Source organism: Annulohypoxylon truncatum, assembly GCF_022578515.1.
Source record: "Annulohypoxylon truncatum strain CBS 140777 unplaced genomic scaffold F4807scaffold_29, whole genome shotgun sequence".
Taxonomy (NCBI): domain Eukaryota; kingdom Fungi; phylum Ascomycota; class Sordariomycetes; order Xylariales; family Hypoxylaceae; genus Annulohypoxylon; species Annulohypoxylon truncatum.
In genome coordinates, this window is record NW_025953815.1 from 70,846 (window position 1) to 85,961 (window position 15,116).

General features: G+C 47.8%; 6 protein-coding genes across 6 annotated transcripts; 3 read left to right on the forward strand and 3 right to left on the reverse strand.

The window, feature by feature from the left end:
- Positions 1 to 174: 174 nt before the first annotated feature.
- On the reverse strand, positions 175 to 2,957 carry F4807DRAFT_435775 (transketolase). The gene is made up of 6 exons (XM_047998915.1): positions 2,739 to 2,957; positions 2,534 to 2,580; positions 2,362 to 2,457; positions 2,218 to 2,302; positions 494 to 2,152; positions 175 to 436 (listed from the first exon to the last, which is right to left on the reverse strand). Exons 1-6 carry the CDS (start codon positions 2,790 to 2,792, stop codon positions 320 to 322), a joined length of 2,058 nt encoding a protein of 685 aa, XP_047851648.1. The 5' UTR covers positions 2,793 to 2,957; the 3' UTR covers positions 175 to 319.
- A 1,700-nt stretch (positions 2,958 to 4,657) lies between these two features.
- F4807DRAFT_188268 (uncharacterized protein) lies at positions 4,658 to 6,128 on the forward strand. The gene has a single exon (XM_047993648.1). The coding sequence runs from the start codon at positions 4,888 to 4,890 to the stop codon at positions 6,088 to 6,090; it is 1,203 nt and encodes a 400-aa protein (XP_047851649.1). The 5' UTR covers positions 4,658 to 4,887; the 3' UTR covers positions 6,091 to 6,128.
- On the reverse strand, positions 6,129 to 9,586 carry F4807DRAFT_188371 (SacI homology domain-containing protein). The gene is made up of 4 exons (XM_047993649.1): positions 9,103 to 9,586; positions 7,304 to 9,016; positions 7,117 to 7,222; positions 6,129 to 7,064 (listed from the first exon to the last, which is right to left on the reverse strand). Exons 1-4 carry the CDS (start codon positions 9,299 to 9,301, stop codon positions 6,167 to 6,169), a joined length of 2,916 nt encoding a protein of 971 aa, XP_047851650.1. The 5' UTR covers positions 9,302 to 9,586; the 3' UTR covers positions 6,129 to 6,166.
- F4807DRAFT_435780 (L30e-like protein) lies at positions 9,551 to 10,661 on the reverse strand. Its single transcript, XM_047998916.1, has 4 exons — positions 10,371 to 10,661; positions 10,249 to 10,311; positions 10,023 to 10,189; positions 9,551 to 9,970 (listed from the first exon to the last, which is right to left on the reverse strand). Exons 1-4 carry the CDS (start codon positions 10,393 to 10,395, stop codon positions 9,842 to 9,844), a joined length of 384 nt encoding a protein of 127 aa, XP_047851651.1. The 5' UTR covers positions 10,396 to 10,661; the 3' UTR covers positions 9,551 to 9,841.
- Positions 10,662 to 12,229, forward strand: F4807DRAFT_435784 (vacuolar ATP synthase 16 kDa proteolipid subunit). Its single transcript, XM_047998917.1, has 4 exons — positions 10,662 to 10,938; positions 11,070 to 11,082; positions 11,181 to 11,310; positions 11,366 to 12,229. Exons 1-4 carry the CDS (start codon positions 10,916 to 10,918, stop codon positions 11,689 to 11,691), a joined length of 492 nt encoding a protein of 163 aa, XP_047851652.1. The 5' UTR covers positions 10,662 to 10,915; the 3' UTR covers positions 11,692 to 12,229.
- A 1,044-nt stretch (positions 12,230 to 13,273) lies between these two features.
- Positions 13,274 to 14,047, forward strand: F4807DRAFT_462866 (uncharacterized protein; the record flags this gene model as incomplete). Its single annotated transcript, XM_048001884.1, has 3 exons — positions 13,274 to 13,348; positions 13,455 to 13,711; positions 13,774 to 14,047. 3 exons carry the CDS (start codon positions 13,274 to 13,276, stop codon positions 14,045 to 14,047), a joined length of 606 nt encoding a protein of 201 aa, XP_047851653.1.
- Between the last annotated feature and the right edge of the window lie 1,069 nt (positions 14,048 to 15,116).

Below are 15,116 nucleotides of genomic sequence, written 5' to 3' on the forward strand. Positions count from 1 at the left end.
ATGAATATGAGCTATTGAGCTTTGAAATAGTTCTACTTCGATGTAGAATTGTTGCCCGGGGTGTTGTATGTATCTACGTCGTTGTTGAATAGCGAATTTACTTCGCATTTCAAAATAGGGTAAACATATTGCCCTCTTTAGTAACATGAACATATTTAATCGAAGGTTTCTAGATTTTGTTGTTAAAATTTCACTGCATTTATTGCTATCTGGTCTCAAACTATTCTGGCTCGCAAGTCTATATGTCCGCGATAACCATCTTATTCATTGCGCCAGCTAACTTGGAATCATCCCAAAAGTCTTCATCGCTCCTCTATTTTTAAATAAGCTGCTGGAATGCACGGTTGATGGGCGAACGGATGTTGGGAACGCCCTTCCAGAACTCAACGGTAGCCACAGCCCTCTTCGCAATACCCTCGGGGGTAAACTCGAACTTCTGTTGTGCTAGTTAGTAAATGGGTACTGGACAAGGAAAAAATTCAATAGAACTTGCCTTGTAGACGTCCTTGTAAGCACCGGAGGCACCGAATCTGTTCAAACCAAACTGCTCATGGGTATATCTCTCCCAACCCATTGTGCTCATGACTTCGACGGACAGAGATGGAATGCCGTCGGGGAGAACGCTAAGTCTGTACTCCTTGGATTGCGAATCGAAGACCTCGAAGCAAGGAATGGAGACGACACGTGCCTTAAGGCCGTGCTTCTCTTGGAGGTACTTGACAGCGTCAACGCAAATGCAGACCTCCGAACCTGTCGAGACAAGAGTGATGTCGGCGTTTTCGACATCGTGTAAGACGTAACCACCCTTGTTCGCCTTCTCAATGGTCGATCCCTCGAGCTGAGGTAGGTTCTGTCGTGACAGCGCGATGATGCTAGGGGTGTGCTTAGAAGTCAAAGCAACGTAGTAGGCGCTGCTGGTCTCGTTACCGTCGGCCGGTCGCCAGACCATCATGTTAGGCAGAGCGCGGAAGTGAGCAAGGGTCTCGATAGGTTGATGGGTAGGGCCATCTTCTCCGAGACCGATGGAGTCGTGGGTAGCAACCCAGATAACGCGGGCCTGAGATAGCGAAGATAGACGAACGGCGCCAGCGCCATACGAGACGAAGTTTAGGAAAGTACCACCGAAGGGGATAAGTGTACCATATGCCGCAATACCGTTCATTATAGCACCCATACCATGCTCACGGACACCATATCGGATGTATCGGCCAGCGTAGTCACCAAGCTTGGTCGAAGGGGGTTGGAAGTCAGTAGCACCCTTCCACCTAGTCAAGTTAGATCCTGTCAAATCGGCAGAGCCACCGATGAGCTCGGGAATGATACCCTCAACCTTGGAGAGGACAATCTCGGAGAGTTTTCGAGATGCAACGGCAGCATCCTTGGGGGTGTAGACTGGAAGGCTCGTCTCCCAGCCTTCGGGAAGTTTTCCGCTAAGACGGCGAGCGAGGTCGTCGTGCTCAGCCTTGTATTTGGTAGCATAGCTTGCGAACAACTTGTTCCACTCCTCTTCGAGAGCGGCACCCTCAGCTGCCTTCTTGCCATATTGGTCATAAACCTCTTGTGGAACGACAAAGGATTGCTCAGGGTTGAAGCCAAACTTCTGCTTGAGCTGCTTGATATCATCAGCCTTCAGGGGGGAACCGTGAACGCCGTGGGTACCTTGTTGCAAAGAGCCAAACCCAATGGTGGTCTTAAGCTTGATTAGGGTAGGCTTGTCCTTGACTTCCTTAGCCTTTTGAATGGCCTTCTCGATACCGTCGAGATCGTGGTCACCATCACTGACAACCTCAACGTGCCAGCCGTACGACTCGTACCGCTTGACGACATCCTCAGTGAAGGCACAGGCAGTGTCACCGTCGATAGTGATCTGGTTGTCATCGTAAATAGCGATCAGGTTACCCAGCTGCAAGTGGCCAGCCAAAGAGCTCGCCTCGCTGGAAACACCCTCCATCAAGCAGCCATCACCCAAGAAGCAGTAGGTGTAGTTGTCGACGATAGGGAAGCCATCCTTGTTGAAGGTGGCTGCTGTTTGGGCCTGAGCAATCGCAAGACCGACAGCGTTGGAGATACCCTGGCCAAGAGGGCCAGTGGTAACTTCGACACCGGGGGTATCATGAGCCTCGGGATGTCCGGGGGTGATGCTGTCAACAGTCTATAATTATTATGAGCTTTACATCATTCTTGTAAGTTACATTCGGGCTGGGAAAGGAAACTCACTCGGAACGCCTTAAGGTCGTCCATAGATACAGCGTATCCAAAAAGGTGGAGAAGAGCATATTGGAGCATGCATCCGTGCCCATTACTGAAGCCCTTATAGTTAATAATTGGATTGGGTTAACACAGGACAATAATTCAACTTACGAAAGCACGAATCTATCGCGGTTTAACCATTTCGGGTTCTTGGGGTTAAACTTCATGAATTTGTTGAAGAGAACGTGGGCAACCGGTGCCATACCCCTGTACCAATTGGTGTCAATAGCTATTCCTTCAAAGAAAAACCAGTATAGTCTTATATAAATATATTGCTACTCACATGGGCGCGCCAGGGTGGCCCGAGTTGGATTTGAAGGTGGCATCAACCTAGAGGAAGACAATTGTTAGTACTGCTCGATTATTGTTGGGAATACCCGTGATGAGGGCAAAAAAAAAGGCAGAGCGAGAAGAGCTTCGATGAGCTCACGATGGAGGATTGGAGGGGCAGAGCGGGGGCGGGGTTAAGAAAAGAGTCGTCATCTTACAGCAAGAACACGGATGGTGTTAATGGCGAGCCAGTCTTTCTCAGTGTATCCCATGATTGCGTTTCTACAGAGATATCTTGGGAAATTGTGTTCAAAAGAGAGTCAATTGAAAAAGTGGTTTGGGAGAAGGAAGAAAATAAGAGTGGGAAGAATCGCGGATGGTTAAAATGTTTTGACCTCTGCAGTCTCTACCTAGTGTAGACGGCCGGCAGCGGCAACGGGCGTCCTTGAATGGGTCCTTTCTCTTGGAAAGAGGGACCTGGAGGGGCCGAAGGCTTCTGACACGCTAGATGCATGGCTCACTAAAGTCCGCTGAGGCAAGTATTAGTCGGAGGCGATCAATCATAGCAGGTGGGGTGGGGGTTTACTTCCCAAAGAGCCGGGGTGAACTAGGATTCTGTAGTCAAGTACCACCAGGTACTATAGGTACTATACTGACTAGAGCGGCATTATTTCATCATTTATTCTCAACTCTTATCAAACCCTCAACAACGAATGCCTGTTCAGGTGCCAAGCTCCAGTATTTCCTCCCCAAACACTTGGTTACGCTACTGACCGACTCGTTTCATTTTTTTTCCTTCTTTTCAAAATTTCGGAAGTTCCTGAATGGTTTTCGCCACCAAGAAGTTTGCCGTCAACGTGGTGATACAGCATCCCATCTTGTACCTACGTCACCTTCTCAACATCCGATACTGCGTTCCCGATTTCGTTACAAGAGGAATTGTCAAGATTCAAGAATACCTCACAATAGAATTCTGCATACAAGAAAGTAACCTTGAACGGCTCAAATTCTGACCCATGTGTGACCATATCTCTTACTACGCGAGCAAAAGGGGCAAATCTCCGAGCATACTTACTGGAAAATCCTTCTTGCTCAACTAAACGAGAGTTCTAGCTTCAATGGCCCTGCAGCCCTGCGCGAGCCGAATCTATTACAATGCGTCTGATAGGTCCGGAAAAAGACTCACCAGTTATTCGCGAGATTTGTACTATATATGTTACTGACATGTTTGAAATCTAGTTAGGTCGTTTGAGCCTCCAAGAACAGTGGTCTTTACTTATTTGTTTCGTAACTACAGATATCATCGTGGGTCATTCTATTCTAACCAACTCATAATTCCCGTCTTATATCTCGCTCCGTATCGGACCTATGATATATTAGGTACTCGCCTGCATGCGTACCCAGGTGTGTATTAGTACCTAATGTCAGCGTTTGTCAGCTCCAACCTTCAAAGACGGGCCAAGCGTAATCCCATAAGAGTAGCCCCGAAGGTGAGCCATATTAGACGCTCTAAACCCGCGAACGCACGGGGCTACCCTATCAAGCAACGTGAGCGAGTCGAAGAAGATCATTCGAGCGTCTCTTATTTTAGATCCCTATTTATCACACCCATACCAATAGCGAACCAAGCGGAAAGGCGGAATGTCTGCTCCTCCCGTGACTGTACTGGTTTTATCTGTAGTATCGTGATCTATCGCTCGCTTCCCTCCGATAAAAGTTATATCGGTCGGCTTGGCCGGAGTTGCTCAAACATCCAGATCAACGAGTCGTTCAACTTTTAGCCATGTGGTGCTTACCTAGGTATACAATGACGGTGACACTTCTCCCAACTACACAGAAAAGTTGCTACGGGGAAACTCCTGGGTATTAATATTATACAGTACACATCGATTCATTCAACGTCATGAGGAATTTTTAAAGGCCGTTACTTTTACGAGAGTCTCGGAGATATAATTGTAGGTTTTTTTATCGATTAATGAAATCAATCCAATCCGTAGTAAGGTGCTCGATATACCTAAGAATAATACGGTTGAATTATTGCGGCCTTATAGTAAACAAATTATATATTTATTGTCATCTTGAACTAGAAGTAGGGAGTATGCGTAATAGATAGGTACATGGTTTAAAAATGACTCGATGGTATTGGGTTGTGCTGTTGCTCTCAACCAATTAACACGGATTGTCTAGATCATCAAATTTTGATCACAGACTTCTTCAATCTCTAATGCTAAACTCCGAAAAGTCTAATTGCAAGCATAAAAGTTAAGAATATTTGGGGAATAGGAGAAATTGACTCCAAACAATCAAAGTGACTCTAAACGAAACCTAGAAAACCTAGACTATCTCTTCCAGAGATTAGAAAAAGGTATGGTTAAGAGAAGCTCCAGTTCAAAAACCACCAAGCCTCCGCCTCGAACCTCGACATCCGCCTCTAAGTCGGCGGAGAGGCCGGCTTCCGGATCGACTTCAGGAGCAACAGAGCAACAGTCGGCGGCAGCGACCTTTTCACCAGAGGAGATCAAAGCGCAGCAGAAGCTACTCAACATCTTCAGCGACACGTTCAAAGAAGTACTCAGCGACGATGAGTTCAGCACCGTATTGCAGAGGGTGAAGCAAGCGCTGTTCAACCGAGATTTTGAAACCGCATTTGGCAACGAGCAGTTCCTCGAAGTGTACGTGGCGAGATGGAGTCCCAGCCGCGCGTTGTGCTATAGCAGAATACTGAGTCAGATTACCGACGACTTGGTGCCTTTGCCGCTCGCTACCGGTGCCACTGATAGTAAAAGTGACAGCGACGTCTCGTTCGAGGATGAAGTTGAGATGGGCCGGGTTTCTCCAACGGTCGACCTGGAAGAGGAAGAACGGGAGACGAAACGTGGTGCTACAATGAGGATGCTTGCGATTGGAGGCGGCGCTGCTGAGATCATGGCCTTCGGTGACTATCTCCGGGACACAGACTCCAATATTGCCGGCGACCTCACGCTTCTAGACACCGGCCCGTGGGCCGAAGTAGTGCAGAAGCTTCACGTCGGCCTCACGACCCCGCCTCCGCTCTCTAAATACGCAAGCACCGCAGCCAAAGCAACAAATGCGGCTCTAATCGAACCGGCAACACGTCTGCACTCGACATTCGTACAGAAAGACGTGCTGAAACTAGATAACACTGACCTATCAAAACTCCTTGGACAGACACCTTTACTCATCACGATGCTATTCACGCTCAATGAGCTCTATACATCAGGAGGCATAAAGCTAACCACGGCGTTCCTGCGGAATCTAAGCACTACTATCCCGGCTGGCTCCTTACTTCTAGTCGTCGACAGTCCCGGGAGCTACTCAGAGGCGGCAGTAGGCAAAGAGGCTAAAAAGTACCCGATGCAATGGCTACTAGACCACACCCTCCTCCAGGCCGACAAGCTGCCGCCCGAGGGGTGCAGGTGGGAGAAGCTGAAATCACACGACTCTATCTGGTTCCGGCTTTCCGACGGACTGCGGTATCCCATTGATCTACAAGATATGCGCTACCAGATGCACCTGTACCGCGCCACTTCCGGGCCGTCTAGTAACTGAAGTAGTTTAATACCTGCCAGGACCTTGTATTATCTAAATTATATACACTTCGTAATGGGCAGCTATAAAGATCCGTCTATGCCCAAACCAACTTCTTTATGCTATGGCCCCACTGCTCCAGAATCCCCGTGCTCTTCTTCGCCTCGGCGAGGGAGATGATGTCCCCTCTCTCTATCATGCTCTTCCGCTCCGAATCCGTCGGGATCGGTTGGCTGAGGAAGACCAGCCTTTCGATCTCCGCAGCGATAACGTTGATCTGTTCGCTCTCCGTCATCTTCTTCGTGTCCTTCGTATCCGATACTGCCGTCCTGGAATGCAGCGCTTTGAGGGCGATCTTTCGTGGAGGTTGCGGCTGCGACTGCGGCTTGCCCGCGATTGCGTTAAGAATAGCTTGGTTCAAGATTCCAGATACAGCGGCTGGGGCTTTTGCCGGACTGCCAAGTACATCCTTGCCCGATATGTGATCTGACTGTCCCGACGTACTGGATAGCGATCGTGTGTTAGTTCGCTTGACATCGAACTTGCCTGGTTCATAGGTGATGACGAGTCCGACGTTCCTCGATTCGTCGGCTTCCGCGGGAGAGATGGCGGAGGTTATATACGTGCCAACTTTTATGCCGACTACGTGTGCCAGATCCACCCTTTCAAAAGAAGATACTTTGTCAAGTTTCCAGTCGAATCGGCATAAATACAGCGCTGTGTCGGTCAGAAGAAGCACCACTTCTTCAAACAGCGAGGTCTTGATAGAACCAGACGTATTAGGGCTCAACAAAGTCCACCCGCCGATAAAATCTTCTTTATCATCCTCGATGACGATTTTCTGGGATGTCTCGATAGCCTGCTCCCTCATCTTTGACATCGAAACGCCGGGATCTTTGCTCATCATAGTTGCTTCAAACTCGTCGAAGACCATAGATGAAAAATTGCCTAAGAAAAAATCGATAGCGGCCTGCGAAAAATAATCGTTGACCATTCTGGTGTGCACTGTGAGCAATTGAACAATTTATTAGAGCACGTATTTCTTACCCGTTGTAGAACCGTGTAAGGGATAGTCCAAGGTCGTTCACCATTCCACGGTAGTCTCGTTTCCTCGTTCTAGTATAATCGCCTTTCATTGCAGCAGTAGAGGCATCTAGGACATCCCGAATTAGCAAATAGAGCACTTCACGCTAGAGTATTGTTGGTTTTTGATAAGGGATGGGGTCGGACTCACATTGTTTGGATATAGCATCTCCATTGTCAGCCCAAAGTGTATTGAACCACGAGTTCTCCTGGTCGAGCTGGGCTGACATGTCGAAACCCTCCTCTCTTAACTGCAGATCAAGCATGAACTTCCCAAAGGAACTCTGACAGACGTTGGTACGATCTAGACAATCCATGCAATTCGTCCTCAACACGCCGTTTTGCTTCCGTTCTATCTGGCCCCCCTTTTCTACTGTGCTACTCTCCTCTTCTATTTTTTTACCCAAAGTATCCAAAAGCAGGCTCACATTCTCAAATTTCATTCCGCGGCATGCGGAGTGAAAGTCGAACCATTCGAAAGCGAGTGGTTGAGTGTCTTCTGCCCTTTGTTCATTAAATTTCTGGACGGTCTTCTCGTACTCGTTCCCGACTATAGCCTCGACACCGTGCTTCTCAACTAAATTTACGAGTTGTATATCTCCATATGTGTTACCTAAAAGTTCGAAGTGTTTCTTGAACGCTCGATAATTGGCTTCGGGGGAATGTTGTAGTACCGGGATCGGCTTGAGGGAGTAGGGTGACTGGGTAAAGAAAAGTGGTATGCTTCCTCGCACCTGGACAAACGAGAAGATCTTGGACGTTGGGTCCCACGTCGGAGTTGAGAGTATCTGTTCCGTCTCAACAAAATTCGCAGCGTGCCCATTGTCGTCTATGCCGCGTCGTAGATAACGCAGCCCAGCCCGCCTTGTTGACCTTCTGGAAATCACCGTGATGGCAAACTTCTTTTCAGATGGTCTCAGATCAACAGATGCTCTTTCCGGAGAAAAGAATTCGGTATCACGTTCCGGAGGAGGTGACATATCAGCCATTTCCATCGAATCTTCCTGAGAATCGGACTGCGGCGGATGACGATCTACGACGAACGTCCTTTGTCCCACAAAGCCTTGCATTAGGGGCAATATTATTGAGTCGTTACCAGAGCCTTGGAAGGGCTTCATCAAGTTCTGGTTCCAGAAGAACGTTGAATCAGCTATTTGGTGTAGCGGAAGGTTTGTTTTTTCTGTCGTGGAGGGCGCATTAGCAACGCCCCTCGTGAGGTCCACGTCATAAGAGAAGAAGAAGCTCCGGGATGTCCCAAGCCAAATGTGCGCAAATCGTATTAACTTGGGCATCAAGCTCTCTCCAACGGACGGCGTTGATGGAGGATCGACCCCCTCCTGCTTTACTGCTTCACTCAACTCCCTTTCAGGACTCCCGTTTTTCGGTTTGTTAGTTGGGCTGTCTGGAGCCTCTGCTACCACGCTGCTCATGCCCAAATTGCGCTTTTGGTCCATCATCCAACCTTTGCGACTGAACCAGCGTTGTGCGAAGCGTCCATAGCTACCGCGACGTTTGATGACGTCTTCTGCTATACTGCTTCTCTCGCCTCCCGCCTCAGACACATCTTTGTTTTCAGAAGTTTCACGGTCGCTTAAGGCGCCTGGATCTTCTGTGTCATCAACACCAGAAAACGAAGGCCCCTCGACCTCGCTTTCTGAGTCGCTATCGTCGACAAACTTGTCTGCTGACGCGCGTCGGAGCTTAGTCGCCGTATTCGCAATGGCTATTTCGGCTTCGGCTCGGCTCGTGCAGGGGGTGAGCGCGACGTCGGTCACGACGTAGACAGGAAAACCGCGAATCTGCGCAACTTGCTGGCGGCCGGTAATAGTTATAAGATAGCTTAAGCGGGAAACAGTGAAGAGCCCTATTAAAGGGACAGTCAGAGGGAGACTAGTTCTACTGGTATGATCTGTTCACAGGAACAGTTCAGGTATTCTAGAGAAGACGAACCTACGACACCGAAGGCCTCGAAGGACGAGTTTAGCTTTGGTGTTTCTGGCGGTTGATCGCGAGGAAGCGAGGATACTGTAGCATCGCCATACTTGACTTTGAGGGGTTGTTGGGCTCGCTGCCCTTTTGTTGCAAGCGGCTGGATTATGAGGCCGTCGACGGCGGCGCATATCAAGAGCTTTCGCGCTATACTAGGCATTCTTAGTACTCAAGACCTCAATCATGATATTCGTAAGTCAGTATAGAGAATTCTATTAGTTTGAACTAAGAGATAATGAGTACAAACGAATTTCTAAAGTAGTTATGTCATGTCGACCTCCAGGAAGTTGAGATGGTCATTTTGAAATAGTCTTTCAAGGTTCTAAGGTTTGTCCTAATGAAGGATGTCTTACATAGTAGAATTTTGGTGGGGTTGCTGATGCCGTCACACGGTGGGGCATACTTTATAGGGCGACATCGCTGGAACGCAGATGCGCTAGTGTGATCCATATGCATAAATACTTCGGTACTTATGTGCTTATCGTTCCTATTGATGTTTAAACCATTAAGCACCTAGGTATGGTGGAGACCAAGCATGAGGTTTGCATCTTATATTGAACTAGTCGGTCCAATGCAGAGTAGATTGTCTATACCTGCGTACGGCTGTTCCTGGGCTATCCGTCCAGTCCGTCTAAGACTTCTAGCCTAGTACAATTTTCCTATACAAGGCCCTGAATTCCTTTCCTAACTATGGGGTATCTTAAATCATGAGACGTTCGATCTTGTCCCTAAGGCTACGAATTTGGCCCGATAGATCGCTGGCCTCGTTGGTGGTGATCGAGGCAGCAATGACGGCTCGAGATACACCGCAAGCTCTGCCGAGTGCGATCTGCCCATCTCAATTAGCATATGTATGTCCAGGATATCTTTCCTCCACAAACCTTGCTAGGCACGTAGCAGTAGATCACATTCTTGTCTTCGCAAAGCAGCGGTAGGTGGAGAAGGATCGCGAGCGGAGTGGTGTCTGCGGCAAGGACGATAATCTCGGCAACACCTCTGTTCAACGTCTTGGTGACCTCGTTGGCTCCCTTCTTTAGCTGACGGGCATCTATGGGCACGTTTGTTAGCGGAATGATTTATCGTCCAGGAAAATAGTGGTAGTCTTACGGCCAGCCTGTTGCACGAGGTCGAGAATCTCTTGCGTGAGAGCCTGGTCGGCCAAAGGCCAAGCTGTGGATGAGTCAGTACAATCATGCCAATTATTCATTTGGGGGAATATCTAGACTTACCTGCGTTTTGATCTTGAGCAGACATTATGATATAACACAGGGTTCCTTGCGGTGGCTCGCCCTATGAAGAATTGCGCAAAAGTGGTTGGTTGGATGTGTTTTCGTTGAAGAATAAAAAGACAGAAAAAAAAAGTTCGACAATGTCAAAGCTTCAACTTGGATTTAGATGCCAAGACTCGACACATGCGGAATTTCCCTTTCGGTGACACATTATGCCGGTTCCGCTGACATAACCGCAGATCCACTTTGCAGGTGACTCGGAGCTGCAAAGTCAATCTAACCTTTCTCCAGTTCTCCCCAATCAAAGGGCCAAACTGCAACAAGCACCTGCTACCTCGCGAAAGCAACACTTCTCCCCGTAATACATTCCCATAGCCATAGGTCTCTTTTTATTACTACCGGTACAGCTCTCGAGATTTGCCATCTCAATTCCCAATTCATCCTACCATTCTCATCTGTTCGCTTTGAAAGTCTATCATTCAGAGAATTTCTATTTCCATTTTTTCTTCTCCCCTTTCTAGAAAAGCTCGTCTTCCACCGTCATCATGTCCGGTTACTCTGAAGCTTGGTACGTAATTTATTGGATGCCTTCTTCCACCAGCCCCTTCTATCATCAAACAAAGCTTCAAACAGCAATCTACAATTGCAACCCCAGCTCTTGATGTGTTTTGATTAGAATGCTAACGTTATTCTCTATAGCCCGGTCTACGCGGTTAGTTCGTCCTTTTAGTCCTAGCGAAGATCGATCTAGTCATCTCAAAATGCGAAAGGGACGCGACATTGGATACAGTGCTAACTTTGATGAAATAGCCCTTTTTCGGCGCCATGGGTTGCACGGCGGCCATCGTCTTCACTTGCTTAGGTGCTTCCTACGGAACCGCCAAGTCCGGTGTTGGTATTGCGGCTATGGGTGTCCTGAGACCTGACCTCATCGTGAAGAGTACGCGCCACTTTCGCTATCGCAATATTCTGTTCAACAATACTAACTTACGTAGACATCGTTCCTGTTATTATGGCTGGTATCATTGGTATCTACGGTCTCGTCGTCTCCGTCCTGATTTCCGATGGTTTGACCCAACAGCTTCCCCTGTACACGGGTTTCATTCAACTGGGTGCGGGTCTCTCTGTGGGTCTTGCTGGTTTGGCTGCTGGTTTCGCTATCGGTATCGTCGGTGATGCGGGTGTGCGAGGAACTGCTCAACAACCTAGACTCTTTGTCGGCATGATCCTCATCCTCATTTTTGCCGAAGTCTTGGGTCTCTACGGTCTCATCGTTGCCCTGCTCATGAATTCTAAGGCTTCCGTCGATGTTAGCTGCTGAAGGAAGCATACCAACACGACGGGCTCCTAACAGACGCGATAGCTCATGTTAGGACAGAAGGGATGGCAAGCTGTACTTACACCCTTATCCCTTCACTTCATGGGTTGTCTTCTATCGACGAATACTACATACGACTTAAGTTAACGGCAAAACTCAGCCTGGCAGCCGAAGACGAGCAAAGAGATGGTTGCTAGGTGATCAAGGGTGTGATAAGAATGGTGGAATGGGGCATCTGGTGATGACTGAGCAAGAAACCGCATCTGTATTTGTGTTGTTACTGCATATGTTGTACGCTCCGGGACGGTTCTCATCATAGATTAATGGATGGGAAATCTTTGTACTCTAGGTTGGTAATCGGTTCTCATGGAAGAAAGTGACTTCGAATCATGGTTTTATTTGCCTTTGCGGACGTGTCAGCATAGCACGTTGAAGTTGTTCTAGTAAATGTGTTTGTCTGTTTGCTGTAATTGGTTATCTTGGGCGTGATATCAAGTAGGTAGGTAAGTTTTAGTGTCTTTGGCTACCCTCTTGACCATGCCAGCTTTTCCAATAACGCCAGTCGAGAGATGATTAACAACTCTAAACTACAGGTTCACAGGCTCTAGTTCTAAGATTGTATGGTCATAATATGCCCAGCTTGCATTGTGTAGGCCTTAAAGCCCTTATTACTATCCTACCTATATCATAGAAGTTCATTCATCTAGCCCGAGTAGGTTACGTTAGACATTGTACTGGATAACCCCTTGTTAACGTGGTAGAAACTTCTTTGTAGTATTTACTTTCCAGATGTTTCTACCTACCAGTAGTATGCCTATATCACTTAATGTACCTAGGTATGTTACTCAGGTTTGAATCAACTAACATGCCAGGACATTTCAAGACGAGCCATGTCCTTGAAAAAATACGGCCTATCACTACGTCAGATATGCATCTACGGAGGCATATTCTACAGTGATTTCTAATAGACCTATATACTTAACAAGGTATAATATTGCAGAAAATTAACACATTTGTTGGTGACGATAGGTAGGCTAGAATAGTAGAAATGGAGTGTTTTGTATATATCATACGGATTCGTATGTAGTTGTTTCCCTATGTGCATTATTTGTTACCCATGCACGGACCATGTATACTGCCGTCCTATCAAAGAAAAGTGAAGGGAAAATCTTGGAAAGAACGGCTAGGCCTAGGCCAAAGATGAGATCGGTACGTACCGCGTAGCTGACCTGGCGTGCTAGCGCGCGAACCATATTACCTAAGGATCTCTGGATCTTGTCTGCTCCACTGCAGCTTTTAGAGCTTTACAACTGATTACAACTGAAGCCCGGGCATTTGCGTCGCCTTCTATCGCATTTTCCACAAACCAGCTTCTGACGTTGGCGCATTCTTTTGTGTAGCAATATCCGGATGCAATAATTTTCCCTCCGTACAAGATATCTTTGGATTTCTCGATAGCCAGCTCTCGCCATAAACAACAATTCACCGAGGGGTTGGTCTTTCTGCCTTGTTCATTATGATTTTCTACCTAGTAACCTAGTACTAACAGCTCAGAAGAAAACCTAGGGATTAACCGTCACCAAACATGTCTGACACGAATCACGACGAGCGGGATGTCCCCGGTGAGGACCCCATGGTCAACGAAGAGGGTAACGATGAAGTATGTATCCCGTCATCCGTCTTGACCCTCTACACGTACAGCGTTGTGGAAACCTAGATCTACATAAGGAGGTTAAGAGACTAACACATCCTACCCACGCGCACAGGAGGAGATCACTGCCATGAAGAAACGCGTCGCCGAGATGGAACAAGAAGCTGCCAAGCTAAGAGAGATGCATGCTGCCTTGGAAGAGCGAGGTCAGGAAGTTTCTGAAGACCGATCCGACGTAGATAGCCGAAGCATCTTTGTTGGAAATGTCGATTACTCTGTCTCTCCCGAGGAAATCCAAGCCCACTTCCAGAGCTGCGGCTCTATCAACCGCGTCACCATCCTACTCGACAAATTCACCGGTCAGCCAAAGGGGTAAGTCCGAATTATTAACAAAAAGCTTGCAGGTTATCGTTGGCTCACATTCTTGCGTATAGATATGCCTACGTTGAGTTTACTGAACCCAGCCTTGTCGCTCAGGCCCTGGTGTTGAACGACAGCGTCCTTAAGGGACGGAACATCAAGGTCACTCCGAAGCGGACCAACATTCCGGGTCTGAGCCGTGGCCGGGGAGGCCGCGGCCGTGGGGGATTTGGTGGCCCGGGACGAGGTGGATATATGGGTGGAAGAGGAGGATATATGCCACGAGGAGGATTCTACCGTGGCGGTTACCGAGGACGAGCACGAGGTGGTGGATTTAACCCTTACTGAGAGGTAACCCGTCCCGTCCTCTCTTTTTAAGACCCGCCGGTCAATGGCCCTTGTTGGAGTTCGAGGATCGTACTAGTGGGTAAATATGGTTGATAGTCCAAGGAGCCAGGTCATATGAACTTGGTTCCTTCTCAAGAACAGGAAACATTATTCGACAGGGTATGTGGGACGCATACAGGGCTTTATAACATTACCGACTTTGAAGAGATGGCATAACACTGTCCCTTTCTTCTATATCCGTATCCAAGACCGGGAGGGCGTTGTCAGGCGAGATTCGCAACCGTAACAAGACGACCGACATACGAGTGTTTTGCCGTTTCGATCTTCGTTGCTTACTCGCCAGGCGCGGTAGTCGCAAATTCAAGGGCGCCAAGACAAAGTGATGTTGATGGCATCCAGCCAGGAGTGACTGGTGGCTGGCTCATGGACTCACAATTAGCTACGCAATTTGCCTATGGCCTTGCTTGATTCTTCGGCGATGCAAGAAACATAATCCGGAGGGCTGTTATGATATGTATACGACATGTTTCAGGTGGAGGATCGCAAATAAGGTTGACCGGGCCGGGTGATATTTACACTGTTCTTATGGGCCTATTTGCTAGTTTTACGACAGATAAATCGACGTTTGATGGTCGTCGTCATCATCAAAGTGAGGATCTTATCTGTTTGACATCAAGTCTGATCTATGTAAGGGGGTTAACAGGGAAAGAAACCGATCGATTACATAAACTGGTCCCATCGTAATCTACTGACGTCTATGTACACCAACATTGTCGTCAAAGTCACATCGCGCCAGGGCAACAAGGATTAGTACCTACATAATATTGGTTTGTGATTTGTACGATTGGTTTTCTCTGCTATGGCTCTCTACAGGAATGAACTCGGGATTACCTACCTGCTTACCTACTCATCTATGTACCAAGTAATCGTCGGGTAACGGCACGGCCCAGATCTAGCTAGGAGAGCCAATAAACGGATTTTGTCTCTCCTCTCCTGATCGTATTATCCTGGAAGTCGCGAGGCTTAGATGCCAGTGTACCTAGTATGAAGCATGGACACAGTTGGAGGC